At 37.4% G+C, this 23,364-nt stretch overlaps 1 protein-coding gene across 2 annotated transcripts in view; it reads right to left on the bottom strand.

Annotated features, from left to right (window-relative positions):
- RBKS (ribokinase) overlaps positions 1 to 23,364 on the bottom strand; it is a 69,729-nt gene that overhangs the window by 34,902 nt on the left and 11,463 nt on the right. Inside the window, exons 2-7 of one of the 2 annotated variants that reach the window (XM_064446044.1) lie at positions 21,722 to 21,801; positions 16,083 to 16,215; positions 13,076 to 13,164; positions 10,689 to 10,752; positions 7,837 to 7,899; positions 1,013 to 1,177 (exon numbers count right to left, since the gene is read on the bottom strand). In XM_064446044.1, coding sequence (XP_064302114.1) covers positions 1,013 to 1,177; positions 7,837 to 7,899; positions 10,689 to 10,752; positions 13,076 to 13,090 — 307 coding nt within the window. In that variant the 5' untranslated portion in view covers positions 13,091 to 13,164; positions 16,083 to 16,215; positions 21,722 to 21,801. The remainder of the gene's footprint in view (positions 1 to 1,012; positions 1,178 to 7,836; positions 7,900 to 10,688; positions 10,753 to 13,075; positions 13,165 to 16,082; positions 16,216 to 21,721; positions 21,802 to 23,364) is intronic. The other variant, XM_064446043.1, reaches the window with a different exon arrangement.

The following is a 23,364-nucleotide window of genomic DNA, read 5'->3' on the forward strand; positions in this document are numbered from 1 at the left end:
TGCACAACAGACCTCAGTGCAGGAGGAGGACTGAAGAGTCAACAATCCCAACGCAGTATGATCTACTGGAGCAAGCCTGAGCCCAGCTGCAAGGAACTAGTAGTTCTGATCCCAGTTCCATCCCTGACATGCTGCGTGATTGACCATACTATGAACTGTTCCCTCCCAGTCTTATGTCCCAGATAGATGAGAACATATTTTTGATCTCATACAGATGCCTCACTGGCATAATTATATAGTGTTCAAATACAGTGGTAATTGTGCTTGAATAAATAAAAGCGCTACAGGCACTTAAACAACAAAAACACCATGTCGGTAGTGAAACCCCATCCTGTTCAAGCAAAATGTCAGCTTTTATCTATGTATATACTACACTGAAGGAACAATGGTCTACGTTTAAAAGTACAGTGCAGTAACGATTTACTAATAATATCACAGACCATGACTCTGTCTATTCAATGGCAGCATGCCAAGTCACACTTTAAATATTTTGGTTAAGAAGAAAAAGCTTTTTTTTTTACTTTAAGGATCTTAACTTCTGTATAGAAAACCACAGCCATACCTACTGCTACGCTGGGAGAACAAGGGCGTAAATCTGGTTTTGAGGCCATTTCATTCATTTTATTGTTTGTGGAAGTTTACTGAGTTGCATTCATTATGCTTGTTCTGCTCTATAATAATACCAGAGTCAGGCCCACAGTTCCTGACCTAACAACATTATACTGTATTTAGTCACAGCATGAAAATAGGAGGAAAGGCAGCACCAGACTTATACGGGGAGATTATAATGGAATGGGTTGATTTGCCATTCAAGGTAAACACTGCAAAATTTTAAAACTGAATTCAGTTTTCATTAGTGTAGCACAAATTTGCTGGCTATTGTTTCGTTTCTAAATAAAACCAGTGTGACAGAAACCAGAATAGACCACAGGATCTTTATTTAGAAAGCACGATAAAGAATATTTTTCATGCAACACATATGAGGGAGACAGAATGGCTTATGTTAAATTACCTCCACTGGCACGTGCCATTTTCAGAGCTTCAAGAGAAACAGCAGGGGTTATTTCTAGCTGGCAAACAACCACTTTGGCTTTACGGATTACATCAGAAGCCCTCTTCAGGTCTTCAAAACTTAAAAGCAGGTTGGCTCCTGGGACTATTACAATAGCGTTCTGTCCTAGAGAGAAGACATGCTGGTTTTTATATCAATTTTTGCAATAAATTCTGTAAAACAGTTCCTTGCTTTTCTACAACACATTTCAGATGAGGATTTCAATTTTTTTTCCAAAAATCCCCCTCTAAAAATGTATGCATTACTGGCATTTTCAAATATACAAAGACTTCAAAAGATAATAAAAAAGATCAACGGACTAACGAATGCTACACTGCACAACAAATGCAATATGTATTTCTTTGGGAAAAGTCATGTATGGGCTTTCCCTAGGCTCATCTTGGTGTTTTCTATGAACGCTAAAGAATCACTGTACTAGTCACAGCGGGCATGGGGGGCATACACTGATATTATGCAAATATGGTGATATTTGCATTTTCCTACAATATTCCAGTAGCACTTGGAAGAGAAAAGCATTAATGTGATTATTGAGTTCATATGCCAAAAATGCCATAAAAATTTTAATTTTCCCATCAGCTGGAAACAGAGACTATTTCAGACAGCTATGAAAATTATGCATGCTCTTTAGATTTCAGAGAAGCAGGCTTGCTCCATTTACCTGTGACATTTCTAGTTAGGGCCCCTAACCATCATGAAAACCAGAATCAGCTTGCCACCAAAGCCCAGAAAGCTAATGCCTATGTCTAAGGAAAGCTTTATCATAAGTGAGTAAAGAAGGTGGGTGACAGATTCTTCTGCACTTAAAGCTGGCCACTAGAATGGTCTAAGCAAAGCTATACATGCAGAAGCAAAGCAGTATCTCAAAGCACATCTAAGATCCTTTTCATTCTTGTAGTTTGTTTCACAGTTAAGTGAGGAGGTTCATGTATGTAGGTTCCAGATATTTTGTTTTTCTTCAGACATGCAAGTTGCCTTCTTTTATTGCAGTTTCTTTCTTTCGTTCTTTCTTTTTTTAATCTCTGTTACAACATCTAGAGACCTTCAGGCATGTGTGCCTTCAAATTAAAATTTATTATTAATCACTCAGGTATTAAATTCAATAAGTCAGTTGTTCCTTGATTTACAGGCTCAGCCCGCCCCCGCTGAAGATTCCTTTAAGGATTGCCAATCATTACAGGCTACCAATTCTGTAATGAACTGAATTACTCTGTAAATAAATATTTATGTTTTTAAATACATTATTTTGTTGAATGCAACTTCAAAGCCCTTTGAATAAGAAACGTGCAAAGCTTGTCTCCCTAAATATGATCTGAAAAGAAAGCAGGACAATGGAAAGAATAATATAGTGATCTCAGAGGGAGGGGCCCAAGCTTTCCAAAGAAATTCTGCTGTCAATGGTTTGGTACAGAACAGCTGCATATGAAAAGCAAAACCTCAGCATTTAAAGCCAACGCCCTGCTTTTCAACAGACAATGATGGGCATCTCAGATAAAAAAAAAAACCAAAAACCTTCCGCAACAAGTAAATGCTATCAAAGATATCTGAATCCTCTTGAGGAAACATTCAAAGGCAAACTGCACCTATTCTGCCAAGCATATATTTTGAAAGCTTATAGGGTGCAGCAGTGCAAACAGTAAAAGGCAGGAAATCAATCAGTGGAACAAAAAGATATTTAATTTTTGCCTGGACTCTGTGCTGCCTAGAATCTCAGACTCTATCCACATGTCTTGCTGCATTATCTTGCTGAACTATTTAGCTGTACTGACATGTATATTATTATTAGACTTTAGAGCTAGTGGCCCAAGGCGATAAGGAGGGCTGTTTGCTTAAATCCATATGTGCAAATTCAAGGTAGACCACGCTGCACTGGATCACAGTCAGAAGCTTTTCTTTAACTATGAAAGGTCAGAGACTTAAAGTCTGCTTTCAAACTGGCCAGAGAAATGCAGTACCTACTGCAGTTTAACAGTCCAGGCAGGCTTAACCCAAGCTTTAGAGAAAAAGCCACATTCTGTTCTTAGCTACAAATACCACACTAACTGTGAATGATAGCAGTCACCACAAACGTAGACCAGCGTGCATTAAAGCAGAATCTGGACCCATGCACTCACAATTAATACCAGAACTTTGTATTACCAGCAACCATTTTGTTGAAAGCAATTATTTCTTGCCAGGGAAATCAGATGGGAAATCAGCACCAGGGACAACAGAGTTAAAGACAGATGGCAAGAGGGGTGGGACTCATCTTGTCCAACATTAACTAATTTTTAAAGTTTTTTTTAAAAAAAACTCTACATTCTAGAAAATTCTGAGAAAACCACTTTCTAAAAATTAGTTTTCTATGTTCCTTCAACAAGGAGGAGACACAAGTATTTTCAAAGTTTTTTTTAATCTTACATATCTTAGATATCTGTTTGAGCCGGAGATAAAACTGTTGTCTGGAAATGCCTATGAATCTCTGCTAACTCTAGGTGAAGCCTAAAGTCGTACACCTAAGTTTGAAACAGCTCAAGTGAGGTAAAGTGTTGCCCACACTAAGAACGAGAAAAATATACTTACTGCATTACAGTTAATTCTAGCATATCATTACTTAGACCAAAAATTCTCAGTTTCATTTTTAAGTTTTGCAGACATCAGCTAAAACATGAATGGCCACATTCACAGTTGCTATAAGATAGGACAGCTAAATGAAGATGAAAACTTGTGCACGTTTACACCAGATGGGGATTGGGTCCAATCAATACTTAAAACAGCGTGAATGCTGCATATATAAATACTGTCCTCAGGTGAGCTTCTAAACCTGCTACTGTCACTTCTTGCAAAGATGGGTAGCTCAGCGTAGATTTTTTACAAGTGTCATTTTATAGAACCCACCAGATGAGAACTGCCAGTGGAAAAATCAAAGGCAAACCAGTAAATACCAGAGTGCAATAACCCTCACTTTTTAAAATGCGACAAAGAGCCTAAAAGCCATCAGTAGTGCTTAGAACTCACGAAAAACTCAAACAATGCAATTATACCAATGGTTACAGAGCTTCTGCATAATAATTCATAGGGAAAAAGATTGTATTTGTGACCAGAAAAGAATGTTACAAGAAAAACATTTGCTGCCAAATCACACAGTTCATGAATATGAGGGCAAGTTTTGGGTGTGTCATGGTATCACAATTTCTATGCAATTACTTGGTAGGAGCATTGAATTGTCTTGTACACAAAAACGTTTAAGTTCATGATTAATGTCAATACATAGAAATTCTGTAAAAATTCAGGTGACATTCCTTCATAACCCTGAAGATTCAAAACAAAGACTTTCTCTTTGGAAAGTATAATTCAAACAAGCTGGCGTATGGATTCTAAGTTTGCCTTGCTTATTTAGTTTAATCTAAATATATATTTTGAATGTTTTATACTCGTAGTGCTTTGGTATTGAAGGTGCACTCACTTTCAAAATAATGCCTATTCACTGTTCATGAATGATTAATAACTTTATGATAAAGTCAGCACACAACCTATCTCAAGTGAGGGTTATCTTGCAGTGTTCTATGTAGGTGAGATTTAAGTCCTAACTTGCAATACTCAAGAGTACTTTAATCATGACCTGCCAACCTCTGTTGACCCTCCACTGAATTTTTGCTGTGAATATGGAAGTTGTCAGACTGGTTCAAACTGCTGTTCCACTCGGGCCAGCTTAATGGCGCCGTCAATGGACAGTACCAGATACAGACAAAGCTGCAATAAACTTCACAGGCAAAAAATTATCCGTAAAGACTTTTTTTCTTCCCTACATGTGTATGTAAAAGTACAACACACATCATCACTTTATGGAGTTCTTGCCATTTAATAGCACACTGTTAGCAGAAGATATGCTAAGTGACAGAGCTAGTGGAAAGAAGGCAGGCTGAAAAGGGAAACAAAAGCTGGGGTTCAAAGTGGTGTGATGCACCTCAAAGAAAACGTGTTAAGAACAGCAGCTGGATGTACTAGCTTTTCTCCTTAAGAGAGAAAGTACAGATTTGAAGTGTACATGGTCCTGGTAAACTGAAGCTTGTGTTTAGTCAAAACCTATCTGAAGAGTCAGTCACATAAAAGAGAACAACTGAAAGGAACACAAAGTTCCAGAAAAAGATTTCTACATAGATTTCTGAGACCAGCCCAGAGGGAACCTTTGCAGCATATCTGGGCTGCACGTTTTCCAGTGCATCACTATAAACTTGTTAAACATCTCTCCACCACTTTGCATTAAAGCAGGGATTTAACCTCTCTATCGTTTATTGAAACTACACTGTATTGTCCCAGATATATAATACAACTTCAAGAATATCAAATGTTCCTGATAATCTTCAAATTTGTAGTACTTTGCCAATTACAATAATGGATGAGTTATAGCTGTGCAATTCAGTAACCAATAAAAATCTTCCCAGAAATTCAGCAGCACCAGCTAGACAGACACAGGTAACATCTGGGAAAATTTACCTCAGATCCTCCTCTGACTCTGCTCTCTACAGCTTTCCTTTCCTGTGCCTTCACTCACTCATCATAGTCCACTCCTTTCACTTCAGTATCTCTCCTACTTCTGCCTGTGATATTACTCAGTTGATTGGAGTTGGTATTTTTCCCAAGTATCCGTACTTCTAAAGAATTGGTAAGATGAAGTGCAGGTTAGGTGTGTGAAAATACAGCAATTAAGACTTGGTGATTTAAAGAGATGATACCTATGGTTTTTATTTGTCCCCTTTTTTTAACATAAAACACCACCCCCACCCCCAACTTCAAATGCTTCCCTTTTAGGTATAATTTGAACTAGCAGAAACTGCTTTACATCAGTGCATTGAATGCTGTGGTGTTTCAGCTATGCCAGCACGACGACTGTGGTAAAACATGCATGTGTAGACAAGCCCTTTGAAAAGTGCTGTAAAACCTGTTAAGGTCAAATCAGCCAGGTTTCTACAGGAAAAAAAGTGGTGTCTCTTGCAACAGCAAAGCACATAAGTACTGCTATTTTATTGCAATTTACTCAATTCAGGCGCCAGATGGTTTTAGAGAGAAGTAACAACCAGAACCATTACCAATTCTGTGCATCTGTTTGCTTTATAGCCTAGTTCTGACCAGGTTTGCTCTTCTACTAGTTTTTAAATGAAATCTGAGGCCAGTGGTAACTTAATTTAGGATTTTTAGTTTCTGAAAGAAACAAACTGCATGCATGACATTATGTGTTATTTGTCTCACTACATGAATCACAAGACTATCAGAGACCCTTCACACTAACACTGATACTGTGAACTTCATGGCACTGAACAGTTTCCCTTTCCTGGTGCTTGTAAATGTTTTAGATCCACAAGACAGTTTTGTTCCTTATCCTTCAGAAAAATTTATTGTGTTACAATCTTAACAGGTCATTCTCCCTTCATTCAAGTTTGCACCATATTTATTTTAGTTGGCCATGCGTATGAATTGGGAAGTAATACGACTGCTTGTTACTCAACTATTCTGCACAACAAACCTAGTGCAAAACATGGTTACATATACAAACGAGTAAGGCCTGGGAGCGTGCACTGGATTCTCACTGTGCCATTTACAATGGCCAGAGCAGGGACTGTATGTGGCATAAGGAAGAAGTTCTTAAGAGCTGCTGCAGTAATTTATTTGTTGACCCAAACCAAGAGAAGGAGGTGGAAGTAAGAGGCAGGTATCCAGTCTATTCAATGTATTAGAGCTACCTTGTTCCTGAATTAGAGCTGTCATGCAAGGTTTGGATTAATCTTACTTAGAGAAAATTAAACTCACATCTCCAACTAATTTGCCTAATTTTCCTGAATGTTCCTGTGTAGACTTGCCTTTAGTCACAGTTCCTTCCCAGGTTTGCTCCTGGAGTGAATAGTCCTGTTTCCTTTCCCATTTTGAGCTGTAGCCTAATGTACTACCATCAGGTTACATAGCAGCTTGTAAGTTGATGTGTCAGCTAAACTGTGGTAAATGTTCAAATGAAGGCTCATAGCTGCACCAGAAGTGAACTAATCCAATCACACTCAATTCATCATGTTTGCATAAACATTATCAGTCCTGAGCTCTGAATTTTGATCCAGACACATGTACTTCTCCTAAGAGCTCTCAATAGCACAACTTGCTTGAGGAAAAGATAAACAGAAAGTTTTCAGAGGATAATTTAGCAATCTTGAAGAAGAATATGAAAACAAGCAAAATATTATTTTCTTCTTCCCCTGCAATATCAGAGCAAAGGCACAGGCTAAGGAAAATGGACACAGAAAAAACAAATATGCCATTTCTCTGTGCATTCATCACTGCAGATGCAACTTGGGATCAAGAATTGTGGTAATTTTACACGATCAACATAAATATTTCTACTTATGCTAAGGACAATTCCTTTTCCTGATTCAGGGCATAATGACTCAGTGTGCTAAGGAGGCAAACCCTTTCCTCACAGTAAAAGTGCTAAGTAAGTTGTGGTGGAAAAGGAGGTCTTTAACCTTCTGCTACACTGTGTGTTCTGGCCAGTGTAAAACTAGACAGCTGGCTGACTGAATTATGGCTATCACACTGCTAATCTAAGCATCTGATTCTGCTGCTTTTAGGCCCTCACCCTACAACATTGCCTGTAATAAGAGTGCAACCAAGTGTGAATAAGATTATTAAAAACATGAAAGACGTAGAAAAAATAATTCCACAATTAACAGTGCCCAGGCAAAGGTTTCTTTTATGGCTGTAGAGGCAGAACAAAGAGGACAATTCAGAGTAGAAATATGTACCTTCGCTGTTGACAATTATTGAAGCAGTTCCAGTAGCAGCATCTGTAGTCTGACCTACAAATGCTAAGAAAGGGAAAAGTTACAGCATGCATTAGTTCAATACATTACTTTCAACCAATAGCATGTGATGCAGTTTAATTGAATTAAATCTAAAATGAACCCATAACCTCCAGCAATTTAAAAATGCTAATTACTCTTTCATGTGCAACAATGCCAGAGAAGCTAACAACAACAAAAAGTGTTAATTTACACCCACAAAACAGAAATGCAAGTCCAACATTCTTTAATTTGGCTTTAGAGAAATCATGTTATTTATAAAGCCTTCTCAGGCACTCTACTCCTACATGGAAGTATTTCTTTTATTCATTGAAACAATAGAGTCAAGGCTGGAGAAAACGAAAATATTAAAACAACACAGCATTTAATTCTCTGTAGATTTGCATTTCAGCAATAATGTTAACATGTGCTATGAAGGCAGTGGTGAGACTATATGTTTCCTCTTTGGATTATTATTCAGATAAATTAACTAGAAGTGAGGCTGGCAGCACTGCCTATTAAAAAGATTGTTCCATATTTGCTACTATAAGAACCTGCTTTCAGCTGTCAGCAAATTTGTGAAATATTAGACAGTGGTCTGAAACTTTCTATGACAGGTAGGGGTTTTTACGTAGAACTGTAGTAGAAAACTGTCAAAAAACTTGAGGTTTTTTTTTTCCCCAAGAATTGTATTTGAGAAAAATCTACTATTTTATTTGACACAAATTATGGTGACCTTTTGTGTAAGAAGCTCTAGAGTTCTAACATTCTAGAACATGGACCTGATGCTGGGCAAAGGTTGGCTTCTTCCTCAAGATGTGCCTTTTGTGGCAATTTAAAAATCTGCTTAGATTTGAACAAGGCTGAAAAAACACATCACATCACGCTCAGTTGGTTTTGCTAAAGTATTGCAGGTACTTGCCCTGGAGGTACCCTTATCTAGCTCAGTTACAAGGGTCAGAGCATAACTTTCCTTGCAATTATAGTTTCTTTTTACCACGAGCTAGGTCTGCACAATGGAATTGAAAGTAGAGAACTTGTGTCCTCTGTGCTCTGAATGTTCTTCCTGCATGAAGAATAAGCAGCATGAGCAGCAATCTGCCCGGTTCAAATGTGGGAGGGAGTAACACATTAGTAAAAGTCTAAATGGTTTGGGCAGCATGGGTAGCTGATAGGTTGTGGAAGATAGGAAGACTGGGAAAGGAGAAAATTATGAAACAGATTGGAATTGGAAAGAAAAGGGTAAGGTGATATGTTTGGAAATACAAGAGCAACATAAGCAAAGAAGACATATGACAACGATCCAGGATATGAAAGTTGGCAGAACTGGTACTATGGCAAGGATTTTCACCCAGTACCCAGTACCCTTATGTATAAAAACAGGGATAGTCTAGATGAGGATTAAACTGAGCTGAAAAGCCAGGGACTGAAATAAAACAATCCTAAGCAAAATGGCCCATGCACATTGAATCACCCTTGCCTCCAAATCTTGGAATGCAAGTTGGGATCCCAGACCAGCCTCACCAGCAGTATATCCTGTCTTCCTCCAGGGCTGAACAATGTAGGGGGTGACAATCTTAACACCATTCTGAGCTATTTTTTAACTCAGTCAACAGAAATTGGTACCTAAATGCTCCAACCCTTCAACAGATCTACCTAGGTATCAATGAAGTGCAAAGCGATGGAATTTCTGAAATTTTTTCCTTTGCTGCTATAAAGACCATTTAAAAATTTATGTTAAGATTGCAAGATCAACCATTTAAATGAGAAAATATGAGACAGACTTACGGTTCCTTGTGAAATATACATTTTCATTAAGTCTCTGCATTATAATAGCTTTATTTACACGATCAAAGACTCTATTCACAAGGTATGCATGCTTTAGAGAGATTACAACTGTACACTAACAGACTGTTTTTGTGGTATCCTTGCCTGGTTTCTTGCATAAGTTGGAAGATATGCAATGAATAAACCTGTATATACATTTGTGAAATACTTACATACTATACTGATATGCAAAATAAAAAAGCCCACAAAATACTGCTATTTCTGTCTTTAAAGTAGGATTTGAATAATGCAGTAAATTAAGCTTGTGGCTGCACATTAAATAGAAAAGATAAACAGAATATTGAATTGCCACTTAGTGACTGCATTTGTCCATCCTTGTCCACCCTGAAGGAGACAAGTCACGTAGGCAAAAATGTGATCAGGTAGTAAAGCAGCACACAATAATACAGTTAAACAAAAGAGAGGATTAGGGTTACAAAGATAATAGAATATTGTGAATGCTTAATTTTCCCTTTTCCTGAAAGCCTTTTAACACTGATTTTTGTGTATACGTGTGTTAACAAACATTGGCTGCAGTTTCTAAAATGACTGCACGTGTCATTTCACAAAATAGAGGTGAAATGTACCAAGTTGACAAATGCATTTCCACTCTATTCCTCTCCTCCCAAGATGAAATTGAGAATGAATAATCAGACTGAATTTTTCAATTTCTCACCAGGCATTACCATCACTAATGCCAGCCTAAATTACTGCGTAACAGCAAGTTATCTTCAGGTGACTTGTGCTGATGTAATCACCTCAGATTTAGAGGTAATAGCATGACATTTTATTTTTAGTGGTACAACTGGTTTCCGAAGTCCCCATATTCTCACCTATATTCATTAATTCCTGCCAGCTGTGTCAAAACAGTTATTCATAGCTCTTAATGGTAAAACATATCCAATAAGGCAATAAAATAAGAAATCCTCCACTACCAAGTTTTAAAGCTTAAAAATAATCCAAAAGATTTCTTTAAAGTAAAATTTTACCTGTAGAAATACTGTTCTTCTTCAAGTTTTCAACATAATCATTGCCAAAAGAATCCGTCCCAACCTACAGAAAAGATAAAAGGATAGGTTTTCTCTACAGAAAGGTGAGAGGATAGATAAATCATCTTTAGAAAACAGAATGGTCTAACGTAATTGGAATGAACCACTTTCTGTTTTGCCTTATTAATAAACAAATAATAAACTAATAAATAATACTAAAAATATATTAATAGTAGGAACAGTGTTCTGTAGTTTTCTCCTTCTATTACAAAACTACCCATTACTGCCATGCCGCTATATTCTTTTAAAACCACTGTGTTCCCTTGTCACTCAAGCTTTCTGGGGATTGTAAAATCTGGAAATGTACTGAATCTTGTACTCCTGGATCATAATTTATCTTTGAATTGAAAGCATTTATAGTGACTCTGGTGTCCTTCTTAATTGCAGTTCATATTTTGAATCTTCTACCTCAAGTTTCCTTGGTGGAAAAATATCAAACTGAGGTTATGGTCTAGAAAGTGACAATAAACATGGCATTGATGATTTCTATAATTGTCAGTATTAAATGTACTGTTTGCAAATTCAACATTTTTTGTTTGTTCTATCCAGCAACAGCAGACCAAATTGAGTTAGGGCATCAAGCTATGCTCTGTTGTTTTTCTAACAGCAAGTTAAAGAGCTTGTAATTTCAGCTCCACTAGTCCTTTTAGCTGAACAGACTTCTGCTTGCTGTTTATTCAGACTAATAAACATTTATTTTTGTTACATCACACAAGGTGAACAAAGAAGATGAGGTATATGGAGAAAAAAAATAGTATTACTTGCTTAATGTCAAAATAGCTTTTAAAATATATTTTAAAAGCCAATATAGCTTTTAATTCACCAGTTTTAGCCTGTCTTCAGCATAGTGTGTGCTCCTGCTTCCAAGAGCAAGTTGTTTATCTGAGTGGTATCAAAGACTGACCAATACTACAGCAAGCATTTTTGCAAGACAAAAAAAGCCATCTTTCCGATTAGAAGCCAAATCAAGACCCTGATCATGGTCTAGACAATGAAGGAATTACATGAGGAGCCCTAACTAATGATCCTTCTTCTCATAAAACAGCACTAAATAGCTATGCCATATTTGAGTTACTGGAAGAACAAAGTAGCTGCCTCCATTGCCTGCTGTTAGAAATATGTCTATTTATGAGCTCAGTCTTCTAGAAAGCTTGGAGAAGGCCCAAGTACCAGCTAGTGGTCACAATAACCGAACACTGCAATTCAGAATTCTAAAACCTAAAGTGTTACGGATGGATGAGCTTTCCCCCCGCATATTCTATTGCACAGCCATGTTTTGAAACATACTTTCATTTCCTACAACCTCTATAAGGGATTTTTCTAAAGCATTATTAGGGATGATTCCCATCTTTTACCAAAGGAGGACAGCAATTTAGGTCAAACATTCTAACCAGACAGAACATTCCTCTAGTACACGGAAAAAAAACCCAACAACATTTACATTGGTCACTGTGTTATTCATTGTTTGCATATTAGAATATTTCTGTATCTTTGACTACTCCCAGTTTGCCAGACAGGGTGGGTTGTCAGAAGCTGCATCTTCCGACTGCTTTAGGCTGGATGACTGCAGCCATCTGCAATTTAAACCTGAGTCGTGCTCACCTCTTCAGCCTAAAAGTTGTACTACCGGAACGTGTTCTGTCTGATGGTATCACCTTCTCCCTCCCTTGCTGCTACGAAGCGTCCACAACAAATCTAAGGATTTGCTCAGTTAATTCAGCAATGAAATATTTCATAACCATTTTCCGAAAGCTCAACTGAAACTTCCTTCAGCTCTGGGTTCTACATAACTGACAGACAGGCATCCCTTATTGTTCAACTGTCATAACAACTGAGTTCAGCCATGGTACTTTTGCTCACAGCGAGACATCTCAGCGCTGGAGGGAAGCCCTTGTAGGGGTCTCCATGGAGGTCCTTTTCCTCTGGAAACTTTTTTCCATGTTAGTTCATCAGCATCCAACCCAGTTAATTCTAGTACGTTTGCAGGGCTCATCTTTCCATTCAGGCTTTACCCTCAGGGAAGACAAAGCATTGGGCATCAGACTCCTTTTATATTAAAGGCATATTTACTGACCATGTCAAATTATATAATACTGTTTTAAATATTTTCTGCTTTTGCACAGACCCTGCTAGATGGACTGTTGGGTAAACAGAAAAATAAATGTCTTAGTCTGCTGACCACAAAACATTGTATGTGCTGAAATAGCATTTCTTCTTTCTTGAGTTCTTAACAACAGCCGTTTGGACAAGCATTATGGTCACGTGGTTTGGATATTAGAATGAGTGTAATTACATCAGTATTTTCAGTCTGGGTTTTCCCTACTTACTATCATGATTTCCATGTGGAGCTAGGGGAGCTGGCTGGCATCACAGCAGCTAAAATTCTGGCATCTTAGAGAACCAAACTCATCTGTACCTTAAAATTAATTACAACAAACACATGTACCTCTTGACAATTGCTTGTTTAATCTATTCTATATGCCTTTTTTTTTTTTTTTTTGAGACTGTTTACTCTTTTTCTTCTTTAGGGAATTAAACAGGTACTAAAGACAAGTATAAGACAGTAATACAAAAGGAAAAAACAATTGAAGATATCCATCATATTCTGGCCTGCATCTGAGATATAACTATGTTCTTACAGTGAAGTGAGCATTCAGGCCTACAGTACTTGAACTTAAATTTGGCTTACAGATCATCTAAAGAGAGACTACACAGCATGGTAATACAGCACTTCCTATTTCTAAGTAGGAATCAAATGCAGCTGGGGCTTAAGCAGAATTTAGTATATGCAATATTGGGCTAGTGACATCAATGTCCAGCAAGGATCATTCCAAATTGTTTGTTAGAATTAAAACAGGACTTTTCAGCACATAAAATGTCTTTCAGACCAACATCCCTCCACCATCTTAATCCAGGATGTGTAATAGATTTCTTTGGTAACAGCCACTACAAATAAGAACAAACCCAAAAGAATAGTTTGGGGAGTCTGGACTCTCTCAAGACCACTGTGCATTTTTCAGTCCTGCAACAGGGTTATTGTATGAACATAAGCAATTAATTTATTTGCTTAGATCCTTTAGTTCCCTGACAGTAACCCTTTACATTTCTCTGAACAACTGTCGTCTTTGTCTTTTGAAGTGGCAATTATTCCATCAATACATTTTTGTACTGTACTGAGCAAATAGAGGAGGAGAGTTTAAGACTGATACTGTGATGAATAACACAGAGTAACAGCAGCCAGAGACATCCAGCCAGAATGCAGAACACTGCATTTCCACTACTCAAACTCAGTACTTGGATTTGACATTAAAATCCACAGCATTCTGTGGCATCTCTAGTCACAACTGTAAGTCATTCTAAAACTCCCTCCCAAACTCTCACCAGGTAGTCACTGACTCTCTTTTGTGTTTTAAAGCTCAGAAGTATGAAGAATGCCTTGTCACTTGATCTGCCTACCTCCACTCTTGTTGAGGACATCCTCTGTCTAAATTACAGTCCTCATAAGAGGATGCCACACTCCAGCAGAATGTCCCTCTAGTATTAATACTGATTCCATTCCCTGAATTTCAGATTGTAGAAGCAATTGTTGTACCTGTATTGCATAAAAAATGTTGGGAATTATGACCAAAACATAAGCATGTACTGAGCACAGAGTGTGTGTGTAAGGGGCAATCTGGCTTTAAGAACCACTGAATACTTAAGATGACTTGTTAAAGTAAAAATAATTGAATTGTAATGATTCATTATTGCCTGACTCTTCTTAGTTTATTCAGCAAGAAACTTTAAACTTTATACTACATCCCATTGACCTATGCAGATATAGGACCGTACTGCTATGAGATGAGACTATTTTGGGAGGCTATAAAGTGCATTTTAATTTCAAAAGTAAATATTAACTTTAAAAATGAAAAAATACAAAATGCTAACATTTATAGATACTACAGTCATTGTCTGCTGTTTCTTTTCTCCAATAAATATACATCAGAAAGAAGGAAGACTAAGTTTTACTGAAATAACATAAACATGATTTTGGAAAGTAATTAGAAATTATAGTAACTGCTGAATTTTATTAGGAATGCAAATGTTTCCAGAAACATGTATGCACTGAGCAAAGGCTAGACCATTAAAAAATAAAACAAAATTCACACTTTCAGTGGAAAAAAACCCTTTAACATTTAGCAGGAAATGTTAGCAGGGAATTCATTGCCAGTTCATCTTGTACTTGAATCTGATCGTTCCTGAATGCAAAGATGATCAACTATACACAATATTATAGAAACACAAATATTGCCAATATAAAAAAAACAAACCTGTAGAACAACTAGTGATCATGACACATAGAAATGCTTACAGGTGTAACTTGGAGTTATAGCTACCATTCTTTAGTCTAAATATTGGATTGGGAATCCAGTGAGGAAAGCTTCCTTGAGATGTTTCCAATACTCCTCAAAAAATCCCTGACAGACAGTGATCCAACAAATTGAGCATCCTCCCCAGCTATTGCAATAACAAAGTTGTCCACTCAAGTTGAAGTTTCATCTACAGTTAGCACAGGATAGACAATAGGGCTACAGAGAGAGATATTTTGATCCTACCTTTAGTAATGATCACTTGAAAATGAAAATATTTAATTACAAAAATGAAAGAAAAGCATTTTAAGAACCTATCATCTACCAAGCTGAATCATCCCAATGGTCTGTGAGCCAGTCTTTAGAACTGCTGTATATCAGATGTTCCAGAAAAGTGGGCAAAAAAAATCCCAAAGCATGCAAAAGTTCTACGATTTGGACAGGAACATCTCACCCTAATCTCAGCTAATGAGATAATGATTTAAGCCTTGAAGCACAAAGTTTTACATTCCTCTCAGATTTGTTATCGGCTTGTCAGTGTCTGATTTTTAATCTCCAGAAAGTAAATTTTAGATTAACTACGGTGCCTGGCACCTGAATGTCATCAGTGAAGCCCTGATCAGTATAACAGTGGGAAACATATAGAGGAGGGGCTAATCAAGATTACTTGAATTTTGAACATCTCAAATTCTCTCCAGTTTTCTTTTCTATGGTACATCAACCTAAGTTTTGCAATCCTTCTTTATACGCAATTTCTGCCAGATTTCTAGCCAACTAGTCTTTTGTTCTGGCAGTGTTCTTAAAACAGCCTACTCCAAGCTTAAATTTATAGCTGAAATAACAAAAAGAAAAGGGAATTAGAGAGGGATTAAAAAAAAAAACAAAAACAAAAACAAAACAACTTTTCTGTAAGTCACCTAAAGGTTTACTGGAATTTGCATGAACTTTCAGTTCAGCTGTAATCCAAGAGCAAGTCAGTGCTTACCTTGCAGATCAGTGAGGTCTTGGCCCCAAGTCGAGCAGACTGGACACACTGGTTGGCTCCTTTCCCACCAAAACCAATGAAAAACTTATGTCCGAGGATGGTTTCTCCAGCTCTTGGCAATCGCGTAGTAAGGCTATTACAATTTAAAGCAATACTTACACACATTAGTGACTGAAAATAACAAGCATCTTCAAACTAAGAGTTACATTCTTATAATGCTAAATGGTCTAACAGCCAGCCAGTAAGACTGAAAGGCTCGAAGGACCTTTTAGTGTCCCTACTCCACATCCCACCAGTTTAAGTTTATTCCTTATATGCCACCCAGCCAAACTTCTCATTTATTACTCAAGAGAGGGATTGCATTTCTTTTGTTCGTGTTTCATGTTTCTACAGGAAAAGAAGCACTTGATCCCTGACTGGGATTCCCCAGTGCTAACTCAATACAGATAAATAATAAATCTATAGGTCTCACTGCTCATATTGTTTTACTGTAACATTCAGCTCCAGTTTACATATTGTTAATTTAGTTTCATTACACCTAATTATACCTTCTTGAACCACCCTAGAGTAATTTTTCACTTTGTTCATGTTCACACCCCTCAAAATTGTAGATCATTATCAGAACCGTCCTCCCCTTTGCTGTCACTCAGGCGCACTGTACATACTTTTAAAAGTTTTTCTCTTACAAATCAAGCTTTACAACTTTTCAGCATTTTATTCTTTCTTGAACGCACTCCAATTACATTTACATCTTTCTGGGAATGGGTGCCCAGAACCAGATGCACTAATACAAGGGGAGACCCATCAGGAGTATATTCTGGTTTAATTTCCATTTTGGAAAAAACAAAACAAAACCGTAATTTTGTTAACCCCACCAGATGCTTTGCTATCTCCAGCAAAAGTTGAAAGGAAAAAAAGACACCACTGAGACTATGTGGAAGAATTTCTCTGAATGCAAAAGGCAAGCTTACTTTTGCTACTTCTATTAAAATACATAACACTCAAAGCCGTGTTTACAACACCACTCAGGTTACCAAAATTTCTGCCTCCTCAAGCCACATATTCTAGGCACAAGTTTTAAAAATGGGATTCCGCCTATCTCTTACACTACAAACAAGTTCACAACATGTTTGGAGGGAAGGCCTCCTATGATGTACTAGCTACCCATTCAGTCAATGACAGTTAGTTCAGACAGGTTTCCAAAAGTCTGCAGGAAAGAAAGGGAGAGTGGGGAAAGGGAGTCTGAAAGAATGCAGAGGAATCTGCCATAATGAGGAACAGGTTAACTTCAGCTCTCTTTGTCAATTTATACCATTATTTTACCAATATATCTTAGAACAGCTTCAAAATTGCCAGCCCTCCAATTCAGGAAAAAGGGGACATGCTTCTGCACTAGCGTATCACTACAGAGTGCTTTTTGAAAAGGTTATGAAGAATAGATGTGTATTACTTTCTGAGTTTATGATGCAACCTCTGGGGCATATTGGTGTTTGCAAAATCTTAAGGACTTACTGACAGAGCATAGCCACAGCCTGATTTACTAAAAATTCTCAGCAAAAAGCAAGCATTTTTTTCCTACTAATTTTCAATTCCAGCATCCATCAGTCCAAAGGTTTAGGATCATTAGGAAATCAAGAAAACCAAAAATTAAACCAGTGAAGCCAAACGAGTCCTGAACTCCCAGAAATTAAGATTTTTGCTTTGAAGGAGTTGTTATGGCTCTGTGCTTCATCATCAGTCACAGTTTCCAGAGAGATGCAGGTAGGGATGCGGACTCTGAGTAGGGATGCCTGCTAATAGAGCAGCCCAGATTTTAGTGTGAGGATACTGTACCCAACCAGCAGGTTTATTTTGTGTGGGTGACAACAGAACAACCCCAGAAGGCTCACAAGTACAGCTAATGGTGCTCATTTTGTTTCCAGAGAGGCAGAGCCAGGAACGGCCCATTGGGAAATGTTTAAACTATTTAAAATAAAAATATAACAGCTTTTTAGAAGTATGCTTACAGGTTCCTTAGATACACCTATATGGAAAGGGTTGCTAAGTTAAAACTGTTTGTCCACAGCAGCATCTGTCAGGTTGTTTATAACAACGAGTAACTGTAAGGTTTCAGGGAACAAGGTGTAATGAGTATAGATAAATAAAGTTTATTAATGGTAACATCTATAATTTATTGCTATTTCATCCTTGGAAGCCAAAGTAGTGGTGATTGTGGACCAGAGAATAAAGGCCACAGAACTCAGCTGAGGAAGCTTCTATTCAGCCAGTGCCAGGGTACTGCACACACACTTCTGAAGTTATGTGCCATTCAGTAAAGAATAGTTGTTTCACCCAGCCATGGTAAGAAATAGTAATAGCAGTTCTTGCAGAATTCCTTTCATCCACAGATCTCACTACACTTCAAAAAGCAGAACAACATTGTTATGCCTGTTTTGTGGGTGTGAAACTTAGGCAAGCTATTTTGCCTTTTTGTGCCTCAGGTCAGCCAAGAAGCCAGTGGCAAAACCAAAAATAGAGATCAGCTCAATTCACTAGCTCATACTGTCTTCTCATTTAAATTCTGCAGTATGAAAATGGTATCAATTCATTCTCCTTCCTTAGGGTGTTTTTCAGATATTATAGCTTATTCCAAACAGAATTTGTTTCCACAAAAAGCTAATATATTTTTAGACAAAGATGAACAATTGTGACATCCCAGCAGACATCTGCTAATCGCGTTGCTCTGAGTCCATATGCATTTTCAAGCAGTATGTTCAACCGTACATATTCCTGTTTTAACAGTGACCAGACCATGATTTGATTATTCTCTCAGTTATGTTGGCACCAACATGCAGCTCCAATGGAAGCATCATAATTGCACTGGTGAAAGAACAGGCTTGGTGAGATGAGAATCTGGGCCTCAATGTTTCAAGCAGCATGGCATAACAACTGCCTGTGGGAATCAAACAGCTTGCTGAAGACGGGGAGATGACCTTTGTTATTGTTTTGATGGAAAGGTACAAGGCAAAGGGCAAAGGATTAAGTTGCAACAGTGACTTACAATTAGCCAATTTTAAAAATAGGCTAACAGACTAAGCAAGAACATGCAGCAAGTTCCTGTAGCTCACTGTCAAAAAAACCCCACCTTACTATATTTCAGGCATGATCGCCAACCCTTTCAGACCAATTCTCTACTCCAGAAGCCCATTTTTATTTTCCATATTAAACAAAATCAGAGTACTGATCTATATACAAGCCTAGAGGTTTCACTTCGACTGAAAGAGGTATTCAAGAAATTTTTTTTGCTAATGCTATTCTCTTGTCATTTAATTCTGCAACTATACTAACTTTTGATTCGCATCAGACAATTTTAATGAGCATTTCAGGCTTCTGTTATGAGCAGGCAATGATGAGTAATCTGTATGATTAAGGAACCCTATAAACTCCTGGTTTACTGACGGTGCCACAAAAAATACTCAAAATAGCCCAAAAGTGATGAAACAGCTAATGCTACTCCAAAACTAGGCTAAATAAGTTAATTAGAAAAACTGTCACATGGGCTTTCAGAATTGTTACATAAAATGTTTTCTAAAGCCATTTACAACTTTGATGTAATTTGAAAACACTGACCTGAAAAACGTAATTTAAGCTGCTATCCAACAGACTACTCTTTGCCTACGTGACAAATTCTGCTCAGCTTTGAAAGGATAAATGGTACAAAGGATACTGAGCTCTCATGTCTTATGAACAACCAGAAACTAAACTTGAAAACCCCCAACACTTATTAGATGGGAAGTAAAATTACTATATAATGTTTTGTAAATTGTGCACCATACTACTGAATCATATTCATAGAGGAAAGTTCACACTGAATCATGCTGAAATACTTTGGACATTACAAATAAAGGAATATAATCACTCAGAATTTAAACTGAGTTTTTACAATACAACATTTAAATATAAAGCGCACAGCAACACTGCCCACATTTGTTCATGGGAAATGAAGAATCTTACATCCGCTTCTGTTTCAGAGGTTTGGGATGAATAAAAGTACACACGTAAGAATTTCACCATTGCAGTAACTTCAACCCTCTCTTCCAATAAGTGCATGCCATGAGTTCCCTTAATGGCTAGAGAGGATTAACAGTTGTGTTTTTAGACAGACATCCCTTTGGAAGTACGGCATTGGAAACAGAACAGAACCTTTTACTACTGTGTGAAGCACCAAATCAGAGGTGAAAGCACAACTTACTGAGTCATTAATGCCCCTTTCCCCAGTATTCTGGGTTTTCTTGAAAAGTTCCCATCTAAGCAGTGAATAGATCATATTCAGAGATAGGAAGTCTGAAGAAGGAAGGAGGGGAAAGGCAGATGTATATTAGTGGCATTTGCATAAATTAACCCTGAAATTAATCATGGTTTGCTTCCGATTCTTGACATCTAACCAGTGTCTGTCCATTGTTTTTCAACATACAGAAGTACTATAAAGATGTATTATTCCTGTTGGCTTAAGATGATATAAAACCATGCTCTCCCCTCAGCAGCATTTTCCCACTGTTTCTCTTGCATTGCTTTTATTGCTCACAGAGCTTCCTAATTCAAAGTATTTTTGTTCCAAGGGTCGTTTTAATTTGGATCAGCAAACTGGTGCAACCTACTTTACAGCAGCCCGGGTGGGCCAGAACTGGCAGGACTGAGGAGACAGTGAGCGAGGGTAGAAGCAGGAGTGCCCTTTCTGGCAGCAGTACAGCCAAACTGCCCCAAGCCAGTTGAAACACTGACTTGATACTACTTGGTATGTTGAAAACACTGAATGCTATGTAACTACGGCACAGTATACTCAGCTCATTAGACATACTGAAGAAAAACATAATGTATCAGTATGTTTCTGAGAAATTACATACGCATGAGAAAGGAAAAGAGAAAGGTATATAAACATTTTTCTCTAAAAAGGCAAAAAGAAAACAATATTCTCATTAGGCAACTCAGAGGGAAAGAGAAATTGTATGTTAGATTAGATATCACATTCTAGAAGATGACTGTAATTTACATAGAATCAAAAGAAACATTCAGATGTTATTTCTTCTGAAGAAAGGCAAAGATCATCAGGGGTATCAAAACAGTATCAGAAATACTGCATGTAAAAGTGTCTTAATAAAAAGGAATATAATGTAAAGGCCTACAATTCAGCTTTGATTCTGTTCTCTTTGAATCAGTGAACAAAACCGGCTCTTTCTCCCCTCCTGGGAATTCCCTACAACAGGGAAAATCCCTGTGAGATTAGAGTAGGTGTAACTAGCCATTGTCTAGTACAGACAACTTACTGGGCTTTCATGATTCTCAGAACTGAACAAATACAAAGGAGAGAACAGTTCTTTCCTCTAATTAGGAATATTAGTACAAGATTTTGGTGAAACAGTCTCAGACCTCTTTTGAATCTAGCTTGATGTTTTGGTTTAGCCTTGGTCTCTTTTGTCTAGTTTAAATTTTAAAGATTTGGACATGTGCTATGGCAAAGTATCCATAAAACAGAGACAAAAAGACCACAATTCTTTCCAAAATAAGATGTTCTTGACTATTTATGCTTTCTTCCATTTTAATAATCCACTAAAACATCTTATTGGAAGGTAGAAAACATTCAGGATTTATAAAGAGCCTACCTCAAGAATTAACTACAGCTTGGTTTAAATATGGGACTATCCAGTTCTGGGTTCTTAGTCTCACTTCAGATCTATAATGGCTGAAAAAAATTGTTAAGAGACAATTACAAATCATAGAATATCTTTATTTTTTTCTTCTCCTATGTCTCTGAAAATGGCAAGGTTTTCTTTAAAAAAATTAACTTTCTAGATAATTCAAATAATTGGTTATTGCTCGAATGTTTGATGGTCTGGGTTCTTTCTCTAGCCCACAGTAACGAACAGTGTGGAAACACTACCCAAACTTATACCAGGCAAAATAATTGATGCTTAAAGAGTAGTTCCTTTGCAGGACAGTGCTGAAGCACAGTGGCAGAGTGAGATGTAAAACCTTTACCTCATCACCCATTCAGAGTATTTTTTAAACCTGTTTGATTTTACATGATATACAGTTTGTCACAACACAACAAGTGAATGATGAATTGGTACAGAGCAGCAGGGGTTTTTTCAATCAGTTTTGCCATCAGAGAAAATATGTGTTTTATGAAACAAAAATATAGGGTTTTTTTTTAAAAAAGACAAACTGTTTTGTAGATCTCATTACTGGATGGGTAAACAGCTGAACTGAAACAACTGGCGAAAATCTCTAGTAAGGCAGAAAATTAAATGAATGTCTGTGACCACAGGTAGGAGGGCCACAAGAGTGATATCTTCTTATATGTGCAATCACAACCTCAATTTAAAAAGACTGAAGTTCATAACACACAGAATAAGAACAGACGTCCACAGCTCTTTAAGAACTTCAATGAACTTTTCTGTTGACCCTTTGTGCAGAAGCAAATTTTACCAAACATCTGTTTTGTATTGAAGAAAGTTTGTGGAAATTTTCAAAATTACTACTCTCTATCTGCCTCCCACATTGTTCTTCATGGATGTCTCTCAATTACACTATTTTTGGAATTGCAGTTATATAATTATTTTCAAGGCAGTCTGATGGTGATGTTAGAATAGATTGCCTCTGCAGCATGCTGTGCTCACCCCAGACTGAAGACGGCTGCCTACGGTACCTATGCTGAACAGAACATTATATCATGGTGAAGTACCAGGGCTAAAGCAGAAAAACCAGCCCAAAACAGAACAACCTTTGCAACCCAAGCGATGAGTGGTCTTTATGTGCCCAAGGACAAACTAAGATAAACAAGACACATGTGAACATTAATCTTTTCTCTATCTCTTAAATAAAGGATTTATCAGACAACAATGAACAAGGTGGAAATAATATGCTTGAGTAGATAGGCCACAGGGTCCTTGCTGCTCTTGTCATGATTTTTTATATACAACAGTAAAACAACAAGGTAATCTGTGCTTCTGCTCTACTATCACGCAGAAAATAGGGCACCTACTGACACCCCCCCCACCCCCCCCCAAATCTTGTTGTCAGTCTTTTCCAGGTAAAAAAGGATCCCCCTCCTCCCAAAAAAGCATTGGCATTTTGCACACAAGCATATTGTGCTTTATAAACTATGGTATCAAGAGCAACATCATAGATGTGTTCTCACTACATAGTCATCAAGATGAAGTATACTGCAGTCCAAATATTCATAATTTTCTTCATAAGTTGTTGCTCCAAAAGCTCCTACACAGGACAATAATTTTGACAAGTA

This window comes from Phalacrocorax carbo, chromosome 3 (assembly GCF_963921805.1).
Source record: "Phalacrocorax carbo chromosome 3, bPhaCar2.1, whole genome shotgun sequence".
Lineage (NCBI taxonomy): Eukaryota > Metazoa > Chordata > Aves > Suliformes > Phalacrocoracidae > Phalacrocorax > Phalacrocorax carbo.